The sequence below is a fragment of the Ranitomeya variabilis genome, chromosome 7 (genome assembly GCF_051348905.1).
Source record: "Ranitomeya variabilis isolate aRanVar5 chromosome 7, aRanVar5.hap1, whole genome shotgun sequence".
Lineage (NCBI taxonomy): Eukaryota > Metazoa > Chordata > Amphibia > Anura > Dendrobatidae > Ranitomeya > Ranitomeya variabilis.
Genome location: NC_135238.1, coordinates 24480915 through 24492641, shown reverse-complemented (window position 1 = coordinate 24492641; position 11727 = coordinate 24480915). Strand labels below are relative to the sequence as shown.

The following is an 11727-nucleotide window of genomic DNA, read 5'->3' as shown; positions in this document are numbered from 1 at the left end:
ATTGCTTAACTTCATCTGTAAATGCCATAATGAGAAAAGAATCAAAACACCAAAATTTAGATTTTTATTTGTATCCCGCAACACCGCAAACAAATGCGAAGAAAACATTGTATTTACTCCAAAATGGTAAAAATAAAAACATCAGCTCAGGTGCAGAAAAACAATCCCCCAACACCACTCCAATAACATGAAAAATGAAAATGTCATGGGTCTCAGAAAATGTCCAAATTAACCCCACAGCCTCCCACACACAGTTGATGGTGGCCCACCACAGCATGAAAGTGCCTCTAAAAGCCCCGACACATTAGTACCCCACAATTTTTAATTCCAATAATTCCATTTTGAATTTTCTATGAAGTACTCGGAGGGTTAACAAACTTCCTGAAATCAGTCTTGTAAACTTTTTGGGGTCTTGTTTTTAAGAAGATATCTCTTTAGGGGAATTTCCAAAACATAGGACCCACAAAGTCACTTCAAAACTAAATAGGTCCCTAAAAAGAAGGAAATAGATTTATTGGTTATTCAGTTTCTAGGAGTCCCTCAGTACACCATGAAGTAGTCCTTCCTTGACCTATGAGTGGACAGGATCACATAGAGGTTAAAAGGCTCCTCTCACCTTCACCCTCGGGTGTTTTTTCAAAGTACCACCAAAGGATGGATGTAAATGATCTATATGATCCACTAGAAATGTAAGATAAACATGTTAATGGCCTCAGCTCCATCTTGAGCCATGGCGACCCGATGGATGAACGAGCTGCAGGAAGGTCGATCTTGTGTAAGCCTAAAGATAAACATAAGGGTCGGTAAATAAGGGTGCTGTCCTGAGGGACTCCTGTAAACTGAATTACCAGTAGGTCTAATTGCCTCTTTCCAGTATGTCCCTCAGGACAGCACACCAGGAGTAGTACCAGAGAAATAGCACCAGGGTGGGTACAAAAGGCCTGAAGAACTAGGCTAGATATAGAAATGATCTGTAAGATCAGAAGAAATATAGACAACCATAGAAATCTGCAAAGATAAATCACCGTAGTGTTGGATATATGTCTATAAGGCCGAACATTCAGTATAAATGTGGTAAATAAATGATACAGCAGAAACGAGGACACTGATATCCTGCACTGTTGTATCCCAACACCAACAATGAACGGCAGTGATTGTTGGATAGATTATACTTCTAATCACTGCAGCCAAAGACTAGACCTTAAACACATCTCATTGCACAACAAAAGTATGGTGATAGCCACTGCCACCAACACAATAAGGACTAATGCAGACCAATAATAAACTTGCATGTGTGTAACGAATGGAAGCAGAGGCACAGGTGATGAAGTTCACATTCGTTTTTTATTTTTTGAGTGGAACCTCGGGATCTCGGTCCGGGGGGCTCCGAAAGGGGCGTAAGTAGTGAGCCCCAGGTATCCGTAGTAAGAACGCTCGTACAGGACCAGAATGGAATACCTGGGGGACACAGGTGTTACCTCCAGTTAGACCTCGGACACGTGGCAGCTGTCTCAGTGGGACAAATGAATAAACAGATAAAACAGATATGAGCTAACAGGTGGACACCGGGTATGAGATACGAAGCTGGCTCTGGCGAATTAAGTCAGATTCCAGGTAGATGGGAGGAAGCTGGCTCCAGCACCTTTAGCGTCGTTCAGGAGTTCGGATGGCGAGTGGTGGAACGGGATGGCACTTGAGTATATAGGTAAAGGTGTCTTCTTAGGATAGCATAACCACTGATCACTGATATTCTGCGGAAACAAACAGTATAAGCAGAGTGACAAACAGAATGCTATAACAGCGCAGAGCAGGAACAGAACCGGAAATAGCAAGGGTAGATACTCGTTGCTCCTGCACCCTCCCTATGATGGAGGGGCCAGAACAGGGTGTAACAGTGTGCTTTATAACACAAGAGGACTGTTCTCTCTCTAGTCCTCCTTGACTCAGACTAAACCTTGGCTACAGACCAGCTTACCATAGCACATGGAGTCCTGCAGGACAGAGGCTCTGGATTGCCGGAGGATCAAACCAATAACCTTTAGTGTATGGATATATGGGCACAGCATTGGGTGCTTCTACATTACACACCCAAGAGACCACGGACATCTATTCTGAAGCCTTAGCTCTTTAGGCATCAAGTAAGGGGCTGGATGCTATAAAACTAAGGAAATATGCAGTCTCAACCCTCAACCTACTGTCTCCTTCCCCATAATCCTGTAGAATGTAAGCCCGCAAGGGCAGGGTCCTCGCCCCTCTGTATCAGTCTGTCATTGTTAGTTTGTTTACTGTAAGTGATATCTGTAACTTGTATATAACCCATTCTCATGTACAGCACCATGGAATCAATGGTGCTATATAAATAAATAATAATAATAGTCTGTCAGGTATCATCTCCTGCCATTACCAACAGCAGAGAACCTGATAGAGAAGTGTGGATCATCACTCCTCTGGTGCCAATGTTAAAGACACAGGGCGTCTGGACCGTGGAATTTATGAAAGGGACCTAAACACATGCAGTTACCATCAATTATTCCATATAAATATATATAGGAACGAAATCATTAACTGATTTGTTATATCCGATCTTCTCAAGTGATATTTGTGCACCCGGACTGAAACTGTGCTAGGGAACATCCTCGATATCTAGAGGAAAGCAGGTTTCTTACAATAACTGAGGGTGATTATCTACTGTGAGGACAGTGGAACGATGGATTCTTTACTGTAAGAGCAGTGGACATGGATTCTTTACTGTAAGAGTAATGAGAGTATGGAACTCTCTGCCACATGATGCTGTACTGTTGATTCACAATAAAAGTACAACGATACTCTAACGCTTTCTTGATAAATAGATTCTAGAAACATAATTTGTAATATATCTTTGATGTTGATCTAATAAACTGGTCCGATTGCTTTATGTGGAGTCGGAGAGGATCCTTTCCCTTAACATGAGGAAATTAGCATGTACCTCATGGGATTTTTTTCTTACTCCCAATCCGTAGTATGTTGTATTATAGGATGAAGTCGATAGATATGCCTCCCTTCAACTATAACTACGAAAGAGTTCTGACTCTAGCACCAAGACTAGACAGAACATGGACAGTAGCTGAATTGCGACTCCTGTTCCAAAACCGAAAAAAAAAAAACTAGGGCTAGCTGAGCATAGTTGCTCCTTTGTCTAAGCCAAGTTGCAAAAGAGTGAGGAAAGGGAGGCTGGATCTGAGTCCAGAGACTTGAGGACTCTCTAACCAGAGTTGACGCTAGAAGCCCAAAATGTGAAGTTCGAGGCCCGAAGTCAAGAGGCATGAGGCACAAAGCCAGAGGCAGGATGTCACAGTCCCAAGGTACTAATCCAGAGGCACAAGGTAATAAGCCAGAGGCATGAAGACAGGCATGAGGGCATAAGGCGTTAAGAAGCATGAGGACAAGAGGCGCTACGAGGCACAAAGGCACTAGGAGGTGCTAGGAGGCCCTATGAAGCACAGAGGCACTATAAGGCACAGAGGCGTTATGAGCCACAGATTAGGGCCACACTTGTAACACCAGAGTTACATTTAAGAAAGCATCCATCTCAATTCAGGATAAACCTTCGTATTCTGACAAGATATCTTCACTCTGGGAGCAATCTCTCATGTGACACACCCCTGTGGGGACAGGAAAAAACTGGAGGGTGGAGGTGGGAAAGGCCTTTTAACCTCTCTGTGATTTTGTCCTGTCATAGAAAAAGGACAGACTACCTCCTGTGGTGCTGTCCAGATAAACGTACTAGAATATAAATTTTGTAAATTGCCCTAAAATATTGAAAACCCTTCTGACAAAATAAAAGGGCATTTCAAGAATTATGGTGACATAATAAAACATAAGGTAAATGTTATTTATTAAGTTTTTATGTAGTATAACTATTTTGTTTACGGGGGTAAACAAAGTTTGAATATTGCAAATTTTTACAATACATTTTATTACATTTTAATAAATAAAAGCAAAAAGGCATTGATTTATATTTATTTATAAAATAAATAGAATGATTTCCAGGTTACTGGGATTAAGTTGAAAAATGCCATTGTTATTAACACAAAGTGACATGTCAGATTTGAAAAATTGGGCTTGGTTACAAACAGGTTAAAATGGCTTATTGCAATTGTGAATTCTCTGATGTCTACCAATATGTGATCTCCTAGTAAAACATTTCCCACATTCTGAACATGAAAATGGCTTCTGTCCTGTGTGAATTCTCTCATGTGTAACAAGATGAGATTTGTTATTAAAACACTTCCCACATTCTAAACATGAGAATGGCTTCTCTCCAGTGTGAATTTTCTTATGTCTAATAAGATGAGATTTATTAGTAAAACATTTCCCACATTCTGAACATGAAAATTGCTCTTCTCCGGTGTGAATTCTTTCATGTTTAACAAGATTACATTTCTCAGTAAAACATTCCCCACATTCTGAACATAAAAATGTCTTCTCTCGTTTGTGACATCTCTCATGTTCAGCAAGATTTGATTTATTAGAATAACATTTCCCACATTGTGAGCAAGGAAATAGCTTCTCTCCTGTGTGATTTCTCTGATGTGTAACAAGTCTTGATTTTTCTGGGAAACATTTTCCACATTCAAAACATGAAAATGGTTTCTCTCCTGTGTGAATTCTCTCATGGATAATAAGATGAGATTTCCTATTACAACGTTTCCCACATACTGAACATGTATATGGGTTCTCTTCTTTGTGGGATCTCACATGTGTAACAAGAAATGATTTACTTGTAAAACATTTCCCACATACTGAACATAAAAATGGTTTCTCTCCTGTGTGATTTCTCTGATGTATAATAAGCTGAGTTTTCGTAGTAAAACATTTCACACATTCTGAGCATGAATATGGCTTCTCTCCTGTATGACTTCTCTGATGTACAACAAGAGTTGATTTATCTGTAAAACATTTTCCACATTCTGAACATGAAAATGGCTTCTCTCCTGTGTGAATTCTCTCATGTGCAACAAGACTTGATTTTTGAGTAAAACATTTCCCACATTCTGAGCAACAAAACTGCTTAACTCCTGCATAAGTTCTCAAATGCTTTGCACATTTTGATTTCTCTGTTAAACATTTCTCACATTCTGAGCATGAAATTGGCTTCTTTGTTGTGGGTGTTCTTTTATTTTCTACAATACTTTTATTTTGAATAACACTCTGTAATGAATTAGGAGATAGTTCTTTGCTAGGAAGGGCTGAGGATATATCTGAGATGTCGCCATGCTTTTCATATGTTTCCTGTTTGAAGCTATCATCTTCTGCTTTAAAATACGAAGATATCAGATGTCCTTCGGAGCTGCTATTATACTCATCTGCAGAGAATAAAAGTGATTTGATTTTTGAACAAAACTTTAAAAATCATATTCATCTAAATAGAAAAATTACAAATTTATATATATAAACTGTACTTTAGCGGAATAGGGGAATCTACGGCCTAAAACTTCTAATCCAGAATTGTCCGGTCTGGTGAATGAGGAGAATGTGACTCTTCTCTTATTTATTTTGTGGTAACTTCTCATACGGACGGTTACCTGTAAGAACTTCCTCTTTGCACCGCCACTCATCTCCTCGCACATCACTTTCTCCTTTCTTCATTATGGCTTGTGGATTATTCATGAGATTCTTGCCTGGATTTTAAAACTGTGAAAATAATATTGTATAATAAAGTCACAGACAGAAGGAAAACTCATGTGGAATGTTCTAGATGGACCCTTTCACTACAAGCTCATGTAGCACTTGAGCCGCCAACCGATGTCGAAATCACCACCTCCTATATCACCAGTGCCGCCCTCAGAGTCAGTAAAGCGGTGCCTACTGATAGAAGCCAAAGTCGCTGGAGCAGGGTACAGTAATTTCCTTCATTATTTTGCCTCCACATTTTGGATGCCCTAACATTTTACATTTTCCATCATATAAGAATTGTTTTGCTTGGAAATTTTGCATTTTTGGGGTACATAGTTTTTAGTGGAATCGGAAGCAATTTTGCTATTTTTCTTTTTTTATAATGTTCACTTGTGATATACAAGCGTATCTCAAAAAATTAGAATATCATCAAAAAGTTCATTTATTTCAGTTCTTCAATACAAAAAGTGAAACTTGTATATTATATGAAGTGATTACAAACAGAGTTATCTATTCCAAGTGTTTATTTCAATCATGGGGAAGACTGCTGACATGACAGATGTCCAGAAGGCAGTCATTGACACACCGCAAGGAGGGTAAGCCACAAACGGTCATTGCTAAAGAAGCTGACTGTTCACAGAGTGCTGTGTCCAAGTAGAATAATCGAAAGTTGAGTGGAAGGAAAAAGTGTGGTAGAAAAAGGGGCACAAGTAACTGGGATAACTGTAGCCTTGAAAGGATTGTTAAGAAAAGGCCATTCAAAAATTTTGGGGAGATTCACAAGGAGTGATTTGCTGCAGGAGCCACCACACACAGACGTATCCAGGACATGGGCTACAAGTGTAGCATTTCTTGTGTCAAGCTACTCATGACCAATAGACAACGCCAGAAGCGTTTTACCTGGGCCAAGGAGAAAAAGAACTGGACTGTTGTCAGTGGTCCAAGGTGTTGTTTTCAGATTAAAGCAAATGTTGCATTTTGGAAATCAAGGTCCCAGAGTCTGGAGGAAGAGTGGAGGGGCCACAATCCAAGCTGCTGGAGGTCTAGTGTGAAGTTTCCACAATCAGTGATGGTTTGGGGAGCCATGTTATCTGCTGGTGTAGGTCCACTGTGTTATATCAAGACCAAAGTCAGCACAGCCGTCTACTAGGAGATTTTAGAGCACTTCATGCTTCCCTCTGCCGACAAGCTTTTTGGAGATGGAAATTTCATTCTCTAGCAGGACTTGTTACCTGTCCACACTGCCAAAAGTACCAATACCTGGTTTACAAACAACAGTATCACTGTGCTAGATTGGCCAGCAAACTCGCCTAACCTTCCTATGGGGTATTGTCAGGAGGAAGATGAGAGACACCAGACCCAACAATGCAGATGAGCTGAAGGCTGCTATCAAAGCAACCTATGCTTCCATAATAACTCAGCAGTGCCACAGGCTGATCACCTCCATGCCATGCTGCATTGATGCAGTAATTGATGCAAAAAGAACAGTTGGCCAACAGTTCAGATTTTAAAATAATTTCTCAAGCAGGTGTTATAATGTATTCTAATTTACTGAGATAATAACTTTTGGGTTTTTATTGGCTGTAAGCCATAATCATCAACATTAACAAAAATAATCACTTGAAATAGATCACTCTGTCTGTAATGACTCTATATAATATATTAGTTTCACGTTTTGTTGAAGAACTGAAATTAACTTTTTGATAATATTCTAATTTACTGATACATATTTTTTTGTGTGGTCAGAAGCAATTTAGCAATTTGTTTTCTTTTTCTATAGTGTTGACTTGTGATATAAATGTGATGTTAGAGGTTCTGTCTCTTTTTTAATATTTACATGCAGCTCAGTATGGTCTAAACCAGTGTTTCCTAAACTCCAGTCCTCACAGCCCCCATCGGTCATGTTTTCCATAGTGTTGCACAGATGAGAGAATTCCAGATGCCTTGATGATATTTCCACCATCTGTGCAATACTAAGGAAATCCTGAAAACATGACTCATGGAGGTCTGAAGTTTGGGACACACTTGACTAAACTAAAGAGATTGGTAGATGAACATTTGCCATCTGCCCACACTCCTCTCTTATATACAAGGCCATTGTCATGTCCGCAGTCGCTGATGTTGGCATAACGTGTGGAAGTGACTGGGGGTATCCAGTGCAAGACCACCTAGTCTGTCTAATATCATTACAACTCTCTAATGTGTAAAGGCTGAGTCACACATAACGATATCGTTAACGATATCGTTGCAACGTCACGCTTTTGGTGACGTAGCAACGATCCCGCTAACGATCTCATTTATGTGTGACAGCGACCAACGATCAGGCCCCTGCTGGGAGATCGTTGGTTGATGGGAATGATAAGGACCTTTTTTTGGTCGCTGATCACCCGCTGTCATCGCTGGATCGGTGTGTGTGACGCCGATCCAGCGATGTGTTCACTTGTAACCAGGGTAAATATTGGGTTACTAAGCGCAGGGCCGCGCTTAGTAACCCGATATTTACCCTGGTTACCATTGTAAAAGTTAAAAAAAAAAACAGTACATACTCACATTCTGATGTCTGTCTTGTTCCCCGGCGTCCACAGGGTTAAAACTGCTTTCGGCAAGAGCGCTGCTAATATGCACGCGCTGCTGCCGAGAGCTTCCCTGCACTGACTGTGTCAGCGCCGGCTGTATAGCAGAGCACAGCGGTGACGTCACCGCTTTTACTGCCGGCGCTGACACATTCAGTGCAGGGAAGCTCTCAGCAGCAGCGCAATCATATTAGCAGCGCTCTTGCCGAAAGCAGTTTTACCCTGTGGACGCCGGCGGGGGACGTGACAGACATCAGAATGTGAATATGTAGTGTTTTTTTTTTTTTTACTTTTACAATGGTAACCAGGGTAAATATCGGGTTACTAAGCGCGGCCCTGCACTTAGTAATCCGATGTTTACCCTGGTTACCCGGGTGCTGCAGGGGGACTTCGACATCGTTGAAGACAGTTTCAACGATGCCGAAGTCGTTCCCCTGATCGTTGGTCGCTGGAGAGAGCTGTGTGACAGCTCCCCAGCGACCACACAACGACTTACCAACGATCACGGCCAGGTCGTATCGCTGGTCGTGATCGTTGGTAAGTCGTTTAGTGTAACGGTACCTTAACTGAAGCTCACGAATAACCACCGAAAAGTACCACCACTAAGGATTGTGATGATACCAATATGGCCCCACGTATAAAGGTCACATGCAGAATGTGATAAAGACCCCAACATGAGAAACCTGACTTAGGCCCCTTTCACACATCAGTTTTTTGCCGTCAGTCACAATCTGTTGGCTCGACGGATCCATCGCAGATTGTGAAAAACTGATGCGACTGATTCGTTTTTTTGACGGATCCAACTAGCGGATTTGGCTGAAAAAATCAAAGCATTCTCAGTTAAAAAAATGGAATCCCTTGCCGGATTCCATCATTTGACGGATCCGGCGCCCATAGGCTTCCATTTGAGCAAACAATATACGGCGACGGACCCTTCGCTGTCTGTTTTTCCATCCGTCGCTAATACAAGTCTGAGAAAAAAACGGATCCGGCGGCACCAGTCGCCGGATTCGTTTTTTTCAAAATTCGACGGATTGTGACTGATGGCAAAAAACTGATGTGTGAAAGGGGCCTAAGACCATACATAAATACAAGAGTGAACATCTTTAGTGAAAAATATATAAAAAAAACATATAAAATATACAGTACAAGAAAGCCATACAATGTTAAGAACCTAGAAAGAAGAAAATGAGCAGGGCAGTTAGCTTCCCCAAGGAATGACACAATGCAGATGGGCATGTATGAAGGAATCAGGAGGAGATGAATGAAGAATATATATAAATAAAAGGTGTAACTCACACTCTCCTACTCTCCCTCCAAAGGATATCACCCTATTGTGCGCTCTGTTTCCCACTTGTAGATTTATTCATGAATCAGACATCGGATCGATTATGTTTAAGGGCTCCTACTCACTTGTGCGAGACTCAGACGAGTCTCGCACGGCAACACCCGGCACTGCACCCCGCACTCGGGAGCGGAGCGTGCGGCTGCGTGTATTCCTATGCGGCCGCATGCTCCGATTTGAGTGCCGGCAGCAGTGCCGGGTATTAACATGCAAGACTCATCCGAGTCTCGCTCAAGTGAGTAGGAGCCCTTACTCTGATGTTGCCGCATTTCAAAGAAAACAATGACAATAAGTCTGCGTCCATGTGACCAGGATGACTAGTCGAAGAGGCCGGTCCCCTGCGGCTTCTCCCTGCTCTGCTCTCCCAGACTCACAGGTTCCCCTGTGTTTGTATTTCTGCACACTGACATGCCGAATCCTAAAGGTGTGTGATATAACCAATGGGAAGATTTTGTTCTGCTTGCCGGATTGAGCTCTCATCACACGATTGCTCTTGTGTGATTTGCCAACTTGTGGTCATGTCCTGGCTGATGTCTTCTCCGGCTTCTCTTAATTGAAAACTAGACCAATGTGAGAATCAGGAGGAGACGTCATTCAGCGAAAGACCACAAGTTGGCAAATCACATGTGAGTGATCACGTCACGACCGCTCGATCAGTCAAGCAGGAAACCCTACCATTGGCTATATTACACACCTTTAGGATTCAGCCTGTCAGTGTAAAATTACAAACAGGTAAATAACACACAATACACTCTATTCATGACACTGATATATATATATATATATTATGCATTGCGCACACTTGTGGTCTTGTACTGACTAAATGTATCTGGCGACTCTCAATGCAATTCTATTGGTAGAAGCCAAGGATGTCTAGTCGGTCCATGACCGCAGATAGATAACACAGTGATAACTCTGAGTACAAATAATGTAGTGGATGTCACCTGCAGTCCCATGTAACACCACAGATAATGTAGTAGATGTCACCCGCAGTCCCATGTAACACCACAGATAACACAGTGATTATACACAGCAACAGAACTAGACCTGGGTGCAAAGAGACATTCAATATGTTGGAAAAAAACTGCTGTTCACATAATTCTGCATCGTGTGGTCAAAAACCATTAATGTAACAGATGTGATATCACAGAGCACAATCCCACCGACATTCAGAGATTTATCTCCTGTCTTCCCTCCTGTCTCTCTCTTCCCTCCAGTCTCTCTCTTCCCTCCAGTCTCTCTCTTCCCTCCAGTCTATCTCTTCCCTCCAGTCTCTCTCTTCCCTCCTCTCTCCCTTCCCTCCTGTCTCTCTCTTCCCACCTGTCTCTTTCCTCCTTTCTCTCTCTTCCCTCCTCTCTCCCTTCCCTCCTGTCTCTCCCTTCCCTCCTGTCTCTCTCTTCCCTCCTGTCTCTCTTCCCTCCTGTCTCTCTCTTCCCTCCTGTCTCTCTTCCCTCCAGTCTCTCTCTTCCCTCCTGTCTCTCTCTTCCCTCCTGTCTCTCTTCCCTCCTGTCTCTCTCTTCCCTCCTGTCTCTCTTCCCTCCAGTCTCTCTCTTCCCTCCTGTCTCTCTCTTCCCTCCTGTCTCTCTCTTCCCTCCTGTCTCTCTCTCTTCCCTCCAGTCTATCTCTTCCCTCCAGTCTCTCTCTTCCCTCCTGTCTCTCTCTCTTCCCTCCTGTCTCTCTCTTCCCTCCAGTCTCTCTCTTCCCTCCTGTCTCTCTCTCTTCCCTCCTGTCTCTCTTCCCTCCAGTCTCTCTCTTCCCTCCTGTCTCTCTCTTCCCTCCTGTCTCTCTCTTCCCTCCTGTCTCTCTCTCTTCCCTCCTGTCTCTCTTCCCTCCAGTCTCTCTCTTCCCTCCAGTCTCTCTCTTCCCTCCTGTCTCTCTCTCTTCCCTCCTGTCTCTCTTCCCTCCAGTCTCTCTCTTCCCTCCAGTCTCTCTCTTCCCTCCAGTCTCTCTCTTCCCTCCTCTCTCCCTTCCCTCCTGTCTCTCTCTTCCCACCTGTCTCTTTCCTCCTTTCTCTCTCTTCCCTCCTCTCTCCCTTCCCTCCTGTCTCTCTCTTACCTCCTCTCTCTTTTACCTCCTGTCTGTTGTTCCTCCTTTCTTCCTTCTATTCTTTCTTTCCTTCTTCCTGGTTGACTCTGGCTCCGCCCCTCCCTGTAG

At 42.7% G+C, this 11727-nt stretch overlaps 1 protein-coding gene across 2 annotated transcripts; it reads right to left on the bottom strand.

Moving 5' to 3' along the window:
- Window positions 1-3938: 3938 nt before the first annotated feature.
- LOC143785577 (uncharacterized) lies at window positions 3939-11727 on the bottom strand. Of its 2 annotated transcripts, none has more exons than XM_077274561.1 (3): window positions 11645-11727; window positions 5565-5673; window positions 3939-5345 (listed from the first exon to the last, which is right to left on the bottom strand). In XM_077274561.1, exons 2-3 carry the CDS (start codon window positions 5647-5649, stop codon window positions 4117-4119), a joined length of 1314 nt encoding a protein of 437 aa, XP_077130676.1. In that variant the 5' UTR covers window positions 5650-5673; window positions 11645-11727; the 3' UTR covers window positions 3939-4116. The 2 variants fall into 2 exon arrangements, with proteins under 2 accessions (XP_077130676.1, XP_077130675.1); XM_077274560.1 differs by having other exon boundaries at window positions 11629-11716.

Bases quoted from the DNA above. Each gene is read 5' to 3' on its own strand.
- LOC143785577 (XM_077274561.1), bottom strand. From the start codon at position 5,649: ATGAATAATCCACAAGCCATAATGAAGAAAGGAGAAAGTGATGTGCGA. The intron at 5,346-5,564 runs GTAACCGTCCGT...TATTCTCTGCAG, and splicing joins CAAAGAGGAAGTTCTTACAG to ATGAGTATAATAGCAGCTCC.